This window comes from Vidua macroura, chromosome 4, assembly GCF_024509145.1.
Source record: "Vidua macroura isolate BioBank_ID:100142 chromosome 4, ASM2450914v1, whole genome shotgun sequence".
NCBI classification, from domain to species: domain Eukaryota; kingdom Metazoa; phylum Chordata; class Aves; order Passeriformes; family Viduidae; genus Vidua; species Vidua macroura.
The window spans coordinates 8,956,881-8,976,497 of NC_071574.1; the positions used below are offsets into that span (position 1 = coordinate 8,956,881).

Below are 19,617 nucleotides of genomic sequence, written 5' to 3' on the forward strand. Positions count from 1 at the left end.
ATGAAATGCTAAGATACACATTGTTACAGGTTATGTACAGAATAAAGCTGTAATTCAAACTGAGATTTCTGAGGCCTTCATAAACCCTGAGTTTATGAATGGCAGCAGAGCTGACAGATTGAATTACAACCCAATTATTCTCTGAGTTCACATATTGTTACTAAAAACATTTCCTTTTTAATTAGTTACATTGGGATTCATAAAGTTGAAATTGGCCATACACAAGTCACTGTTTTAGAAGGTGCATATTTCCACAGGATCACTCAAAGATACACCAGATAAATTACATGCTCTAATGATAATTCTTTAAAATACCTGTTATTAAATCTTTTTTTTTTTTGTAAGGTTTCCAGTTGTAGAAAAAAAGAGTAGCAGAATGTAAAATCATTTGCTTTCCTTGCACATATAAACTAAAGTACATTTCAACAAGTTCAGAGTGTATTGAAAGGCTTTCTTTACAACCATAGGATTTATTATGCAGGACGTCTTCTAGTGCAGACAATGTTAATCTTAACCCCAATAACTTATTTATCTGAAATAAGGATCCACCTGTCTCTTACTGTATGTTTGAAAGAGTGACGCCTTGCTATCTCTTTTCCTATGCTTTCAGAATTCCATACTTGCAGGAGATTTGCAGGTCACATGCCTGCAAGGCAGAACAACACCTGAAGCTCTTTGTTCACTGCCCCTCTCATTCCAGAAAACTGCAGCACAGCAGCCACATGAGGCCATGAGCTCAGGAACCAGCCAAGCTGGTGGATTAGTCTCTCCCCGTGGATGAAGTCTTGAAATAAGAAATATGCACAATTCACTGTTTGGGGAGGCTTGTACAAAAGCCGCTAGTTTGAAACCACATTAAAATTCCATATTTTTTTCTTCTTTTTAGTCCCTGTTAGAATAGATGTAGCTGTTGAGCAACAAACATACAATTCTGCCAGTTTATCTGCATGCATTAGTGACAAACCAGCAACAAGGAACTGTATAAGCAATTGCATAGTCTGGGCAGATTCCAAGCATTTGACTCTTTCTCCATGATCTCCAGTAGCACATTCAAATCTGACACATAAGCATTTAAATAAACTCTTTTTTATTGAACTAAGAACTGTTCAAAAAATTAAGGGGATCACAAATGCTCACGTACTATGATATCATGTATTACAAGTCACATGTAACACAGTTGGACAGTATTCCATTATTTTCCCTGAGTTTGTCAATACCAGTAACTTCTGCTAGCTTGATCAGACTTTGAAAAGTACCAGCTGTCCTCTAGAAGTTCTACTTTTAATCTAACACTAATTATACATTATATATATTAACACTAATTATATTAATTTTATATTAATAACTTTTCTTTCACCTGTTTATGAAATCACGCTATATAATAATTGTCTTTACAACATAGTTTTCCTTTTTATCTGGCAAACATGGTACATAACTGGTTAGTAAGCAGCCCAGCACCTGCTATTCATGTCCAGAAAGGATGGATGCACTCCAAACAAAGCAAAGACCTACGTTCTCTCACACAGGAACAACGTTGTTCCAACAGACCAGAAGTGTACCTAGTGAAAACACATACACTTCAAGCTCCAGGAAGAGCTTTGTCTCCTATGGATCAGTTCTTTCTTCTGTCACCTCCAACTCTCCTTACTAATCCCATACACTTTCCTCACTTTCTCTATGATACTCTGCACAGGAGTATGCCAGGTAGATGAAACTGAGACATGATTTTTCTTTTTTTTTTTTTTTCCCTTTTTTCTCTTTTTTTTTTTTTATATATTCAAGAACATTAAATTTTAATCTTTCTTTTCAGTTCAACCTTTTCCAAACACTGCATATGCTTGGATTAGCTTTCTTATAACAAACATTCCAAGCTGCTATCATCTAGGGCAGTGTGGAGTTCCTTTATGAAAACAGTGTCCACATACATAGCATACCACTCAGATTTCTATTTTGAATTTACCACTTAAATATGGAACTTTGCAAAGAAAAAAAAATATATATACTTACATAAATGTAATTATGGCATGATATAAGCCATCATTAAAAATCAAAGTCAAATATGAGCACCTGTATAAATGAACACACCTCTGCTTATATGTTTAAAATGAAGTTTTAATCACCTACTAAAGACAAATTTTGGGAACCTTGGCAGTGGCTAGCTATCCATTTAAGGGAAACAAAATGTTGAACAGAAATTTGTTAAGTGTAGCTCACTGCTGTCAATAAAACAACTGTTTCCAGGTGAGCAGACCACTGCTGAGGCAAGGACTCTTGCTGAAAAATTAGCTCAACTCCAAACTATACACAACACATTTTGTACATGTGGGAGAGCCTATAAACTTAATTACTTAGATCAGGTAACTTTGAGAAACAAAGGCTTTCTTCTTAAGAAAAGAATATCTAGAAACGTCTGATTCTCCTCACTAAGACAGTAAGTGGTACTTCATGGATTTAAAGGATCCTTGCTGGTTCCTGCTCTGGCCTCCCATGCAAACTGATCATGAATGTCTTCCTGAAAACAATTTCATTTACTCCATCCAGTCTGTAACTGCCCTTTTTTTTTTTTTTAAACGACTTGAAACTTACAGAATCATAAATTGGTTTCAGTTGGAAGGGACCTTAAGGATCATCTCCAAGCCCATGCCATGGGCAGGGACACCTTCCACTAGACCATGTTGCTCAGAACCCCATCTAGCCTGGCCTTGAACACTTCCAGGTATTTTTATAATGAGGCAATTACTGTCAATTAAAACAAAGACAAAAAAAAACACAAACAAAAATTCCCTAACCATTTGTGTGCTTTTGTCCTCATTGTTTTGTTTTTTTTTTTTCCCCAGCAGCTAGATTACATTAGTTCTTTTTTGGTTAAATAAAAATTTAATCTAAAACAAATTAAATACCTTTTTTTACAGAAAAATGACAGCTTTTCCTCTCTTTGAGTACATACACAGATTGAATTTTTTGTCTTTTTCAAAGTATGCACATCCAAGCTTAAAGATAATCTCAAGTCTAATAACTTCCTTCTTGCTGATGCTTCATAATCCCAGTATCAAGGTCCACAGATCATGCTTGCCTTATATTATCTCATATATCTGTTGATTTTTTCAGTACTGTTAAACACCAAAATAGTGTTGCAAGTGCTGATTTACACTCCACCTTCCTGAGAGATTCAGTTTTAGTCAAAGTATGGGAAAAGCTTCTTAGGTGGCACTAACATTTAGGCACAGATCTATCACAAAGTACTGCAGGGAGAGACAGTAAGTTCCAGGGGCTCCACAACAGAGAACTCTGAGACAGTCAAGCAAGGTAACCACTCCTACTTGAACTCCTTCCTCATAAACCTGGCATGCAGGAGATTCTCTGACTTCAAAAGGGGGTATGTTCTACATGGATACACATGGACTTCTATGGGATCTGACTGCTCAATGTGCTAAGTAGTGGAATTACTGTTGCAAGGGGATTTTACAATTGCTTTGTGGAACGCAGATCCTTTACATGTACTCTACTGAATTCTCAAAAAATATAGTTAGTCCATAAAGTCTTAAAGACCGAAGTTTGAACAAATTTATTGACTTAAAATAGGAGGAAAAAACCCACAAACAAACAAAACAAAACAAAAAAAAACAGGGGAAAATAAAAGCACCCCAAAGCTGTGCAGACTCGGCAAAATGCTGACTTGGACGCGCATTAGCATTAAATGAAATAGATCTTTGAAAAGGCAGCTGAGGGAAAATCCAGTATTTTCTATCTAGGAGAGCCTCGTAGGAAATGGCAGAGCCCATTTAAAACTGTTGTGTTCACATTTCAGAGCCACTGCACAGTACTATTGGAGATAATTTCTGAAAATGTCCCATCAGATGGCAATAGTACAGTACATGTATGCACACAATACAGCACAGACACCTTCTTGTTAATCTTGCAATAATTAATTTTTTTAGAAGCTGATGTTATCAAAAAAAGTCTATATTAAAAAAAAACATTTCACAACTCCCAGGCACTCAAAAGTGGTTTATGAATTTCCTTTTTCATAGATCCAGAAAATTAATTATGTATTCTCACAAGCAAAACCTACCTTTGCCACATACATACCCTTCAAAACTCAGTGAAATAAAGAACCGTTTTAAAAATGGTTGTGTACATGGCAGTATACCTTAGTGCACACACATGAACAAAAAAATTGCATTAAGAACCCCACCCAAGTCAAGTTATCTGGCTCTGAAACACATGCAGGCTACAATTCCTAATTTTCAGCACATTTAAAATGCTGTTTTAAGTCTAGCCTAATGATCTTATGTATTCAAATTCTCACATTAATAAAGTTGCTTTTTCTTTTCTTTTAAACAAACCAAAACAATAACATCAAGACTCAGAAAATAAATCATCAAAAGTCTCTTTGACAAAACATACTACTTCAACAGAAAGGGTTGTTAAAAATCAAAAAGCAAGGAAATGTGGAAAACATGTCTTTTTTCTTACAAAACAAGACTGAGGCGCAGGTTCTATGTCATCAGAATCTCAGGACAAGGAGGCTGCAGCATGGGGAGCAGACTGGCAGTAATCAATTCTACTTTGGACCAGACTGCATTTATCATTTTTCTCCAGAGCCTTTTTTGGTCAATTATGCACAAAGTCTGTCAGTTATCATCCATTTTTTCATTAATAGCTGTATTTTTCTAACTGTTTTTCCATCACAGTAGCTGCTCCTATGGCAACACAACCCTCCAACATTCATTCCTTGAGAGTGACCGCAGCGTTGCGAGTGAGAGACAATTGAATGGGGCAGCCTACATCTGTCCCCTATTTTCCATTCAGAAAGCACCCAAGTAATTGGCCAGCCAGCTTGATAGCCAAGTATTTCAATATTAAAAATATTTGCATCCATGATCAGTCAAAAGCAATAGATACAATTTAAGACAAGGAACAGCAGGTGACATATGTTTAAATTTTGTTAGGACAGTTCTTAAATTCCTCCTCACCCCCCTCAGCTATAGAAATATAGATGATTACAGCACTCTAGATTTTATACTATTAGGTCTTATGTATTGAGAGCATATAATACCAGTTGCATTTGGTTGTTTCTGGAGAGGTTTGGGACTTTTTTTTGGTTGGTTGATGGAGTTTTTACATGCTAAGGATGTTAAATTTGCATTCTGTTTGCCTTCCTTCTTCTCCCTATAACTTTTGAATTAATTGTATCATTCCAATAAATATTTTTAATAGAAGGGTATAGTGTCTCAAAAATAATAATTTTAAATCCAAGGGAGCACAAAATCCCTTGCAAGATTCCTTTGGGAAAAGGAAAAAAAAAAGCTGTTTTCAACTACACTGAAAGACACATTAGAAAATGCTCTGATACAGAGGGGAGAATTTTGATTAGACTTCATTCCTCATTAGAAAACAAAGAATAGGGCAATAAAAAAAAGCTACAGAAAAACAAACATGGACATACTTATTAATTCTTATGTTTTGGGTTGCCTTGTTTGAATAAGCATTTGAAAAAGCAAAGGTAAGGAGAGAAAATTATACATGGATTCTGCTAGTTTAATGAGATTGTCTTTAAACCAAACATTTTGTGACTTTTTTTAGTGAATATTCATTTGCAAGTAAATAAAAATGTAAGCATACAACACTGTTCTATAATTCTTCAGATGGTCAAGAAAACTGTGCTTGAGAATATTAAAATCAAGCATCTTCAAGAGTCTCTTCAACTGAAAATTGGAAAGAATAATTGCTGCAGCATGCTTAGGAGACTGATCCCTCAACCCCTGCCATGCCAAACCCATTATCACCCCAAAGGGGATAATAACTGTCATGCCTGGTCTCAAGCTCGAGTACGTTTGTTAGTGCCCTGACTGATACAGAAAACAAGATCCAGCATAAGAGATGCTTCACACTAAAGTGTGCTAATGAATCACAGCGACAGCAGAGGGTTTTAACCTTCACACAGCACAGGAGCTGCTTGCTAACTAGTCAACTGCAGGAAATCAGGCTCTAGGAAAAGAAGCATTTGTACATGCAAGGAAATAAAACAAAGCTGAGCTTGTTTTAGTTCATAAACAATAGCTTCACCATCTTGTGCACAAAGAGGAAGCATTATTAGTTCCAGGGTGCAAAAAAGGAATCAGTCTGGGCACCTCAGAAGTCCCCAGAGGAGAGGCCTGGCCATGGCAGTGAACTAGATCCCACCTAAAGGATGGTTCTGGTGAAAAAAAATTCCCTCACCACTAAGTTCTCAGGTTCAGGCTCCAAAACAGACTCTCCCTAAAGGGAGGACACAAAGGTGAAAGGCAAGCACAAAGAATGGAATCCAGACTGACAGAAGTTCAGCAGGCTAAGGAAAACATTTCACAAGCTATCCTTCTGCTGCACAGATGGCTCAGTATGTGGAGGAGCCGTGGGTACAGGCACCTTTTTAACAAGGTTTCAAAGAGCATTAATAGTGTTCCCAGACACTACAATAACAGAGAACAATACTTACTACTTTTTATTAAAACCAGATTAATGTTAAATGTAGCAATACACTGAAATTGATGTATCTTTTACTGGACAGAAAGAGGTTATTCTTCAATACCTGCTCCTTTACCTTACATTCTATAGCTTCCTGGATTTCTACACTGGCTTTTTCTTTTTACTATGCTTGTAACCTGGCCTTCAGGACTTCAGTTGTGTATTTCAGTTTAAGGCAGCATTACAGTTCTGTGTTTCCACACACCAGCCTCCTGTTCAGAGATTTTCTTTCAGTTCAAGATTCAAAATTTCACTGGCCACAAACTAATCAATTCTGCTGTACACATGAAGTGGGTGTGTTCTACCTGGAAAGGCAGGGACCATCTTTTCTGTGGAACACATTGGTTACTTGTGAACGTGAAGAAATTCAGACCAACACATTCCAAATGCAGCACACACGCTGCAGATCTTACGAGTCCCAGAGGCAAACTTTCTGCACATATTTCTGTCCAGGGAATCCTAGCCAAAACATGGCAAGCCTAAATCTAAAACTTCCAACCGCTGCGAGAGAGAGAGAGGTACATTCATACCTTCCACATAAAAAGAAGAAATACATTTGAAAGCAAGTAGAAGAGAGATTTACATCTCTCCTTTTAGACTTCTTCCAGAAAGATTTTTCAGTTATCTTATTTGCCCAATAGAAAAAAAAAAAACCACCAGTAGAACACACCTCAAGCTGGAATATCCTATAGCTTCATTAGTCCAAAAAATCTAGTAATAAACACTGGGAATAAAACTCTGGTTTACAAAGATTATAGGGTGACCAAATCCCCCCCACCAAGGCAGCAGACAATAGCAATTCTGTGATTCCACAAATCTTAGGCAGTTCTTCCAGTCCTTGATTTTATTTATTGTAACTCTCTCTCATGGCGCCCTACAGACATCCTTCCCTATGTGCTGAACCAGTTCTATCCTTTCTACAACTACTTTGACATATTTTCTTGTGCACTTTTAGAAACAACTTAAAATTCAGCTTTTATTATATAATTATGAAGTTAAAGTCTAAATCAGTATCATTCAGATATTTTCTTAAGTTTCAATTAAAAGACATCAGCTTTTGGAGTTTTAAGACTATAATGCTATGGCAAAAATACACAAAAATAGCAAATAGAATAAAATACAAGGTCTGAGATGTTTTAGTCCAAGTGTTAGCATATGTGCAAGAAAAATAATGTGCAAATTGTGTAAAGAGAAGGAAAGAGTAGTTCTGGAGTCCTGGAATACAGTTCCTATCATTTGAGGGATAATAGTTTCATTTTAGTGAATGCTGAAAAACCACAAAGCATTAATTCAGCAGTAACTATAAAGGCTCCTATAAATAGAAATGGAGGAAAATGGAGGCAGATGAAAGGAGCCATTTTTAAGAAATTAATCCCCTCTCCTCTTCACCATTATGCTCCCACTTTAAAAAAAATACCTAAAAGAAAACCCAACTCTGCTACACGTCAGAAATGAAATGAAGTAACAATTACACAGACATTTTCTGCTAACCAAAACCACACTTCCTAGTCTTCAAGGGATCATTTGTCCCTGAGACAACCACTCTGGCTCAGGCTGGACTCTAGGTTATTGATGTTGTTTATGGAGGTGGGGGAGCGATTCCATCTGTCTGTGATGGGCACTGCATGTTTTGAAGAGAGAATAGTCAATTCCAAACAGTTTACTGATAGAAAGCTTGACCTGGATGAGCTGAATAGCTACTGGGTGACTGCCATGCACAGCTCAGTCTCAGCAACTGATTTGTCCATGATAATCATCTTACACAGATGAACCTTACATTGTGCTTTACATGTGTGTGGGATCTCTATGTTATCTATGCTAATAAAACATTAATCAAGGGCCAAATTTATAGCAGGCATTTTGTAAGTAAGGTCAAGACAGGTCAGCCTCACATAATAGGAAACAACTATAGGCTAGATCTTAACACTGTAACTGAACACCCTTGTTACTTTACCTTGGCCCTTGGGATCAAGACTAGTAGCAAAATGTTTTTCCTGCCTCAGAATGGTGTTTTGCCTACCATGAACTGAAATGCAGCCATTAAAATGGCCATTATTTTTATGTATCTTGAGAACATCTACATCTTAAGAAAAAAAAATCTCAAATAGCCATTTCCCCATTCCTACAATGATAAAAAGATATTTATATAGCATATTAATTTATGTGATATATTATTACAGTTTTAGTTAGATAGCTGTCCTAATCACGTAAAATTTATTTTCTATTTGGATTCTTACTAGCCGAAGTTACTCACAAAAGTTACATTTAAATAAATGGCATTTCTTATAATACACCTTAGCTAACTCATTAAGACATCTTGAAAAAAATCCTTTAGAAAAAATGTAAATACTGCTCTTAGTCTGCCTCAACAATCAATTCAATATTAATGAATAAAATACTGATGGTTCTGAACACCGAACAAGTCAAAGAGCATGGCCTCATCACCTGCTCTGTCATTTCCTATAAGTTCCAATAATATACATATAAAGTTATGGAGAGAACATTAAACTAATTGGTAATATTAAGAGGAGTTTTTCCTTAGAGGGACTCTCCTCCCTTCTAGTTTAAGACATAGATCAGAAATAAATGAGCAAACTGGAATCTAATTTTTGAGACAGAGGCTTATCTCACAATTCCTAGCAGTAATGTCTTTTAAATATCAATTCCCTTTCTCAAGAGATTAGCTGAATACAAATTATAGTTTCAACATTAACCAGTACACAAGGACAGGAAGAAAGAAAATCCATGACACACAGATAAGCAAAGTATTTAATGAAACTAAAGAGCATTAAGATTCTGCAAAATCCCATATTCAGAATTAGAACTGAACCAAAGTCTTAAAGAATATGAAACCATGCTCGTAAAACTCAAAGAAAATTACACAAAAAGGAAGAAGAAAAATTATTTTTAAAAAGTTTCAAGGCACAGAACTCCCTGAAGGCTAAGCAGAGGTGCTATCAAACATTATAACTTACCTTCCTTCATTGACAAGCTCAATAAAGGCCAGGCCAGCATTCTTCTGTATAGAGTTTTGCCACTCCTGGGTAAAGACAAAACAGAAGAGAAAACTAGCTGTATAAAAACAAAACTTGGAAGAGGCATTTTCAGAGACAAATCATACACTTTCTTTTCCACTTTAGCAACTTACAGCACCATCAGCAAACACACAAAGCTTTAATTGTGTGCAGATCAGGAAGCAATGAATGGCAGCATGAAAGAACAGGACAGCATCATTTACTTAAGGTCATATTAAGGGGAGCAGAAAATCCAAAAACATCCCACAAAGGATTCCACCATTTTCTTTTGTTATGTCATGTAATAATCCTGAACTTCCTCTGGTTCATGAATGCTTTTTGCCTTTTTGAACCATGATAGTGCCAAAAACTGTTTTACATTAAGGCAAGGCTCATTCCTTAGACACGAATTTCTCTTGCAGCTTAAACCCTAGTAGGGATATTTCCTAATAATAACCCTCACTTCAGCATCACATAGTCATCTCTACTCATTTAAAAAAAAATCTGTTAACAATCCAAACACTGCACCATTAACAAACTATGTTTTTAAAAAATGTAACATTTTTAACACATTGAAATTATGCTCATGGCAGATGAACATGTACTGCACATTCCTTAAATCCAGTTGAACCTTGAATTAAGCAAAATTCTACACCTCTTAAACATGTAGGTGGGTTTTGCCTGGCCCCCATAAGAGACACGGGGGAAAGCAACCAACTGAGATGACCTGTCACTGGGGCTTGCAACCCTCATTTGAAAGATGAGAAGAAAACAAAATCACTTAACAAAAAGAGAAAGTAGATTTTTTTTTTAATTTTAGACCACATACGAACAAATTAGTCTAGTTAAAAATTAGAGCAGTAAATGTGTGTGCCTTATCTTTTGGGGAAAATGTAGAGGCAAATAGAACAGGACAAATACAGCTCTTGATTTAAACTCTTCAAATCTTCTAATCTAATACAAAAGACTGATTCTACAGCAGATAGTTAAGTTTCATGTAAGGACATCAACATCAACTTCCTTGTTTTTTTTTACTCTTTGCTCTATGTGAAATAATAATCTTATTGATTATCTACATGAGTACTTCTACCACTCTGGTTATTTTTTAAAAAATCTCATCAACTCCAAGGCAGGGAAAAAGTTCAAAACAGGAAATAGGTCTTAAACAAATTTCAGATTTCTGAATGTAGGAGGTTTTTAATACACAGTGTTGGGGTGCAGTTTTTGGTGCTCAATGTTGCAGAATTACCTCTCAGTCAGTAAGACAAAGGTTTGATCAGACACATACTGAAACAACTAAAACTTAATTTACAACTTAAATCCTGCTCCTCTGCCCCCACCCCCCCCAAAAAAAAATTTCCAAATTTCAAATGAAGGGGAGAAATTATAACTCTGATTTCTCAATCTGCTTTTCCAGGCCTAACACATGCTTATCATGTTTATCATGCTCACCATGCTTAAGCTGCAACAATGTATTACAATTTTCAAGAAATCAGAATTAAAAGCAGAATAATTGGAACATGAGGTATATTATTCATCACAAATTATAAATGTATTCTAGTGGAAAAAAAAAAAAACAAACCTTTAGTTTCTAATATTCTAAACAAAAGAGCATATGCAAATAATCCTTCTAAGAGGTTTTAAATGTAGTATCAAGTTCTAAATATTTAGCTTTATATAATGATAACTGAAACTATTCTGTTAGCTAAAGTGTGAGAAAACTCAAGAAAAGCAAAATATTTTTTTCCATTTATGATACTGTCCATCTGCTGTTCTGCTTTCTAAAGAGCTCACAACAATACTTGAAAATTTAATTGGTGAAGATGGAGGCTGCCAAAAGTGAAAAGAAAGTGCATTTATCATGATACTTTTCAGCATTTTTCTCTACATCAGACATCATCAAAGAAGGTATTAGTCTAAACATTTTCATAAATCACAGCTGAACACACCCTAAAGCTTATTTTAATAGTTGAAAGAAAAGACTAATGGTCTTCATCTTTCATGATCCATTCAATATTTCCCCATAGTATATGTTCACTCTCAAACAATTACACTCAGTAGACATATTGCATTATTATATCAGCATCTTAGTTATCCATCTCCCAAAGGTATTAGGGAAAAAAACATGTTAAAAGCTTCAAACTCAACCACTAATGCAACTAAATAACTACAAAACACATTTCAGCACTTTTCTGAGGAACAGCTGATCCATTGAGACGATAATTTCATACCTGTTCTAAGCTGTAGGTAATTGACCATCATTTCCCGTGGCTCTAAATGTTTAGTGACCAAGAGACAACATCTAATGCTTCTGGTCACTGAACACTCAACAGTGAAGCAAGGGAAAAACCAGGAAGCACTAGACACGATCACAAATAACTCCAATGAAAAATCACCATGACAGGGATATAAGAAATCACATTTTATTCAAATACTTTGTCTGATAAGGAAATTTCCTAATTCATTACTATGTCACCTATTTCCTAAATAGAAACTATACACAGCCTCGTAAGTACCCTAGGCAAGGACTAAAACCTTTTCCTGAAATGGTGCTGCAAACCTCATCTGAATTATAATTTTGTATGGAATAACATTCTACATTTCCTTTCTATACAGCACAATTCTGAAGTGACCAAAAATACATCCCAGTCCTCTATAGCTTCAATTTTATATCATCAACAAGTTTCATTAGCACAGTCTTACTGAGTGCACAAGGGGCATTAAATGAAAACATTAAACAGTAGAGGTCTTAAACCCCTCCTTTCAGAAACTAATAATCTCCCTTGAGGTTGATATCATGACCTGTTGTCCTATTTGAGTAATACTGGGGTTATTTAATCTGTTTTACAGTGGGTTTTTTTAATTAACCTTAACTAATGGCCAGTTGTATAACACCACCAAATTCTCTAATAAAACTCATAAATTACTACATTTACTTTTTTTTTAGCAAATACCAAGACCAACAGCATGCATTAGACTATAACCAAAGACCAAAATATCACAAGCTGGGTAAGACCATAACCAGCAACAAGATCAGTGTAACAAACAGTCTTTAGTACTCGTACATCCCATTTTATGTCACTGCACCTAGATATGTGTGTGTAGCTATCTCCATCTTCAGATGCATTTAAAAATCTTTCACACAATTTCATCCTCATATTTCCTTTCATAAAAACAAGGTACATCTCCAATCACACGGCATGATCAGATAAATGAAGTTCTTAAAAAATTTCTGCCTTGAAATTGAGTTTTTCCATTTGTTATTGGCTTCCTACTCATTCTGAGTATCCTTGTTCAGATCAAATACTTCAGGAACCTCTTATTTACCCAAAAACCCTTTTTCTGCAAGCAGCAGATAGTAGGAGCCAGCTTCAAAACAAAGAATGCAGGTGGTTCTTTACACAATGTGTAAAGAATCTATCACCAAAAGCATATCATGGTGATTAAAAGTTCAATAGGATCAAGAAGAGACAGAATAAGTACATATCAAAAAAATAAACACATTAATATTGGCTAATATACACAGAATATTGGCTAAATACACAGAAACTGTATCCAACTCAGAAATAGCCTGAGCAAAAGTTGCTGGAGAGTGGAAGAGTATCACACTTGTCGTATTTTATTCTTTTTGAGCACCTCTTTGTGTCTATAGTTGGAGATACAACAAGAAGCAAAGTGGAGGCTTTATCTAGCCCAATATAACCATTCCTAAACTAATCACTCAAACAAATGCCAAGAAAATGTTGTTGATACACATTTTTGTTGGTTTGGAATTTGAAAAGCTTGCCTGTAGGCAGCAAATGGACATATCCCTCTTCAGGTGTACACCCTTGGTAAAGTAATATAATCATATAATCATATTTTAAACAATTATGGCAGGAGTGTTGGACCTAGATTTTCTTTAAGGTCATTTTCTACTCAAACCATTCTACAATTCTCTTAATACCTCAAAGCATACATTCTTCAAGGTATATACAAATATTTGCAAGACCAACCTATCAACTGGTCTGATGGCTAAGCAATTAACCATCAATCTTGAACGGAATATTTAAAACACTTCCAATAGGTGAAAACTGCTCTATTTCTAACTGTAACATACTGTCCTGCTGCTCTCATTTATATATATATACACACATGCATACTCCTTAAAAATTAATTTTTCACACAAACTTTAAAAAATCCCCTTCTAAACAGTTTAACATATTCTACAATTAAGGATTATATCTAGCTGCTGAAACACATACCCATCAGCAGGCAAAAAAGAGAAAATTCTTCACTAATCCATCCTTCCCATAAAGCTGGTGGAATTTTGATAATTTGTTTTGGTTATGAAACAAAGGAGAAGGATGACTTTGGTACTGACAACTATGAATGGGGCACTAAGGAGCAGGGTGGGAAAATGTGTTAACATATGACTAAGAGACATATTATATCCTAGAGTAAAGGTCAAATCTGCATGAAAAACTTGTTCATAGAGAGATACACTAATCTTTAAGTGCCTAAAGTAAACTATCAAGAACTTTTCAGCAGTGTTTGCACTTGGTGTCAGCACTCTCTCAGCACCACATCCACTACAGGCTTGAATGAACTCAGCAATAAAGAACATATAGTGAAAAGTAGATTATATCTCAGCTGCGTTCTTCATAATTAAAAAAAGTTATACTGCATGTTAAGCAGAATCTCTGCAAACATAAATTACTTTTAAAGGTTGAAGCATGCTTCAGTTATTTTAATCTATGAAGCTCCATTGAAAAAAATTAAAAGCAACATGAATTTATGGGAAATCATATATAGAAACCATGCAGCAATTTAATATCAAAATTAGCACATGCCAAGTACTTACAAAAGAGGAACATTTTGCAAAGATGTGACACAAATTAATATAAAAATAACATGAGAACACATTTGAGATAGTTATCCAGTATATATACAGACATACCTGTGTGCTCAAACAAAATTTAAAAACCATAAACAAATAATGAAAGAACAATCAGAAACTGGCTGAGAAAAAAAATTAATTTCAATAAATATTTTCATGGCCCTTTCTCTACAGAACACCACTACTGTTGCTGAATCCTGAAACAAAGTGAGAACTTGCAAAAATATTTACTACTATCTTAAAAATTCAGAACCTCCTGTCACTGAAAAAAACCTTATCAAACAGGCTTGGATTTACTGAAATTTAAACAAAGGCTTCTCGAAGAAAGCTTTAACGTGGCATCCATGTAACAAGCCAAGCTACCCCACTAATCAATACAGAGGGTTTGATTTCAATAAGGGTGATAAAAGTTACTCTAACCCTGGCCAACTACAAGCTCTCAACAGATGATCGTCATTAGGGCTCTATCGGGGTCCCACGTACTCGGGCTGTACAAATGTGTCCTATTAGTACATGGTCTGTCTGTTTGGCAACTCCAGGCTCAAGACAAATGGCAGCTGCTGCCCTTCAAGGTCTGAAGTCAAGTCCTCCGGGAATCTGAAAGCCCAACTGGAAAAATCAAGGCCTGTTCATTAGAGACTGCTCCAGGGGAAACTTGCAAGGCTGCCATTAGAACTATATAAAAGAGCTAATTATTTTTATAAGACTTTTAAAACTATCAAGCACACCCAGTTATAATAAAAAGTATTTACTGCTGGCATTCCATTAAAAAAGACATTGCTTTTTGTCAAAAAAAATCTGCTGGTGACAATACACAACTGAAGTCTTTGTATTGAAAATTTTAATGAGTCTTCTAGGAGAAAGTTGTGTAAAAATTGACCAGATGAGAGAGCTCCTCAAGTGAAGGTATAACACCATGCCCATTAATGTCAGAAAATATCCCAAACACACTCATATCAAACTAATGAACATACATAAAGGTGGGCTGAGATCATGCATGTGTGATCATCTACCCCTGAAAAATAGAAGGAATTCAAGAAACAAACACATTCAGTGTTGCAATGGTGTCTGAAAAGAACAAACAAAATCCTTCTTTCAAATCTGTGCTGCTGAGGAACAGCCAAACATGCTGCAGTACGTGTGTATTAATAAATCAGTCAGAATGGCATAGGACCCACGTTATCAAACATTAAAACTAAGCAGAAAAATGAAAACTAACACTGTTTCAGTATTTTTCCTCTGTTTTATCAAACACCAAAACAATAATAAAGATAACTCCTTTCATAAAATATACTCTGGAAAAAAGTTGGTACATGACCTTTTTTTTTTATTCATAACCACAAAATTCTTTTTGTGAAGATTATTAAAATTTTAACTATGAAACTGAATGAAAGTTTCTGATATTGAAATATCTTCCCAGCTGCACAGCATGACAACACTGTGTTGAGTTCTAATGTTATAACAGATCACCGCTACAGAGTATTTATTACAAATCTTTTAAAAGTGCTATATGAAATTCATTAGCGTTCCTTAATCAATTCGTGGACCAACACGCACATAAGCTTCCGACAGCCTAATTCAAAGAAGCAATTACAACCCTAGTGCTCATGTAAAAGGACAACAGAAAGAAGCTATGTGAAACCAGTTTAAAAGAATGAAAATGTAAAGAAAACAGATTAGCAATGATTTATATCAATGCCTAGTGCTGAAGTTAATTACAACTAACCCAATAAAATAGTGCCTTTATTATTGTACAGCAAGTAATAACCTTAGACGCAAAAACCAGAACTCTTTGCTGACTTTTGCATGCTCAATTCCACAGCACACTACATTAAGAATTAAAGAAGTAGTAAATAAGCCATACAGAAACAGCAGGTTTTTAACTAAAAGCAGAAGACTCCCCTGCTGTTTAACCATGTGGGTTATTCCATGTAAACAGAGCTTCCTATAAACTAGTATTATGTTGTTAGTGGTAAATGCCTAAAACTATAATGAGAGTTTAATTTCAATACTTAAAAGTTAGAGTTCAAGTCACAGTAAGCTTTTATAGATTCTGAGAATAAATTATACACATGTAGAGCTGGAGTTACATATTTAACCACTAGATTCTTCAGTAAAAATGCCACAGAAAAAAACTGTCAGCTTGTCAGACAATGCCTTTTGTGCTATGAGATTACTCTCAAAGTGACAAATGTGACAAACTCAACAAAGTAACAACTCAAAGGACAAATCTATCCTAAAAAATACATTGTTATGAAAGATATACTCTATAAAATGTTACAGCATATACAATCTTTAAAAACTGCACATGGCCAAAAATCTTGAGATAGGTTGCATTTACCATAATTTATGGTGACACCAAATATTCTTAAAACAGCAATAAAAGAAAACTTTAACTTAATCCAAAATTCATACAAAATTATAAAAATATCACTGCATAAATAAAATTATACCAGTAATAATTTTCACAGCATAAAAGCGGTGTATCTGTCTGATCAAAATGCATAAACTTCATTTTTGTATCTAGTTTCAAAGAAGTATGAAAAACTGGGGAAAAAACTGAATGAGTGATCGCTGTTTTCAGGTCCCCAGTTTCTGATTGAGGAAGCAATTTCCCCAGGCAGCTTTTCCCTTTCTCTCTCCCACTAGCAGGCTGTTGCCATGACGCCCCATGAAACAAAATTAGGGGTCAGGTTTGAGTTCATCTAGCAGCAAACCTTCTCCACCACAGTTTCCTCTCCAGCTTCTTTAACCATCGGCTATTTTCAATGCCAAGATGAAAGACTAGCTTCAGAAAGAATACAAACAGGAATCTTAAAAATTAATTGAGAAATACAAGTACCAAGCAGTTGTGGGAAAGCACAAAACTCTTAAGCCAAAGGGAATGAGTCAGAAAAACAGACGTGAAGAAAAGTGACAACATAAGGTGAACAAAGGAAAAGATCCAAATAATTAAGTTGCAGTGCCAGCATCATTTTCATGAACTAAGGCAAACAAATTGAGGAATAGCAGGAGCATAACACAACTGACCCTTGATTTCAGTGCTTTTTTATTTAACTGTGATTGTAATTTGAGATTTTGTAAAACCACTGAACAGGAAGGAAAATGCCTTTCAAGGTAGACTACAAATTACAAAAACGAGAAAATCACAGCAAACTCAGTGCTGCGCAGCAGCACCAGTAGTGCTGGACTGGTCCCACTGATAGCAACATTCATCATCACTATCAAATAGCAGCAGCCTTCCTGCTCAATGGTCTTAGCTTCAAATAAATAAATTTAACTAATAAAGAAATACAACATCTTTTGGAACCATAAGCCCCTTTATACGCCAGGGGGGCTGGAACTAAATTATCTTTAAGAATCCTTCCAACCCAAACCTTCTATGATTCCATTATTCTGGTTTCACTCTTTTCCTCAAATGTACCTTGGTTTCTATTTAAACTCTCATAATGAATGCATGCACATGAATGATGAACATGATTCTTGCTATCATTGTACCTTTGAGGGAATGACACTCAAGTATCTGAACCAATCCCACCTCTTCCCTCACAACGCAGGATGTCCGGACCTATCCCGTGATATTCCCTTAGGCAATCCTATCCTAATGCAGATTTTTTCTTAAAAGATTTAGAGAAAATAAAGCTAAATCAATTTTAAAAAAAGGCAGAAAAACTAATATCTCTCATATTACACTCCACTTGCAAACTCTGTTCCCTTCCTCATCCTACATCTATTGTGTTTAATTACACTAAAATATATAAAAAACATGATGTAACAAAAGTCGCTATTATCATCTGTCACTACAATAAACATGATAAATAATAATTTTCTACTCCTTTCACTGCAAATCCTCACCTGCACTCACCAAGCAGATTTACTAAAAGAAAAAATATATCCATATTGCTTTCACGTAGAAACAGAAATAAATGTCTGCAGAACTATTCAAAGAACACTGGAAAAACCAGCTGTTTCTTCTGAATCAAAATTGACTCTGAACTAGGCTCCAACACCTAATAGACCTCAATAGCATGATTGCTGAATAATCTGAATTATGAGTTTTTACTTACGTTATCACAAAATACTTATGGAAAAAATAGTGCATTGTCAACAATCCTTGATGAGACACATGTTTTCCCAGTTGAAGAAAAAGGCAAAAAGCAGAGATGCATATAAATAAGAGCACAAGTCAGACAATAAACTGAACAGTACCACTACACAAAGTTTCTGGGGTAGAACTTCCAGTAAATAGCACAGCTCCCCAAATCCTGAGTTCCCCAAGCAGTTCTGCTCGGAAACAGAGACACATTATTTGGTTTATTAACATAAAGAAAAAAGTTCCCATATTTGTAATTAGTCTTATATCAGCAAGAAGCATTGCTGCTCAGTGAACTTTCCATAATCTCCTACCCCTCCCCTGCACTAACCCTCTTTCCATAGTCTCAAATTAAACAGACTGGCTGTAAAACAGCAGGGTGTCAAATTAAAGCACACTTTATTTTCAGAGGTCTCCACACTTCGCGACTGACTTCCTGTCAGGAAGAGTTCCATTTCAGTGCAGAGCCCCACCAGCAGGGAGCTCACAGAATTAAGTGCCAGTTGATATTACTTTGTTTTGCATTTACCACCCCTGAGAATATTGTTCAAAGATCTAGTTATAAAGTCAGCATGGTATCATCCTTCTGACTAGACTGCCAAGCCACAGGGTGTGCTCTTGCTGCACAAAACTCACCTTAAATGGTGGTGTTTTTTTAAGTCCTAGTGTGCTGGTGAAGCAACAGGATGCCTTTTTTCTTCAGAAAAGTCTTGCTTCTGTAGCTAAATTATGTTCCCTCAGTTTTGAACATCTGCAGCACTGTACATTAATGGAAATTAAGCTGTTCTGTTCCCCTATCCCGCTCCCAAGATTCACATTTACATTAGACAATCCACTCTCCTCCCTAGACATAAAAACGTATACATTAATCAATCAAACTCTCAGCAACAAAACTCTAAGGGCTAATATTTCTAGCTGTAAAGGGTGTGTTTTCCATTAAACTCACACCAACACCATGTCCTGAATTTCTCAGCAAATGCAACTAATTTTTAACTCATGAGAGTTTTTCTTCATATGAGCTCATGAATGCAGAGAAGTCTATAGAACCACTAAAGATTGTACTTTAAAAAAAGAAAATCAGGGAGGAAAAATCCTCACTTCTGCCAAAGAATTCTGTTTCAGTA

The 19,617-nt window shown here is 35.6% G+C and overlaps 1 protein-coding gene across 1 annotated transcript in view; it reads right to left on the minus strand.

The window, feature by feature from the left end:
• The window catches only part of LRBA (LPS responsive beige-like anchor protein), a 365,433-nt gene that overhangs the window by 236,429 nt on the left and 109,387 nt on the right, over positions 1-19,617 (minus strand). Inside the window, exon 34 of the mRNA XM_053974943.1 lies at positions 9,483-9,547. Within this exon, the coding sequence (XP_053830918.1) occupies positions 9,483-9,547 (65 nt within the window). The remainder of the gene's footprint in view (positions 1-9,482; positions 9,548-19,617) is intronic.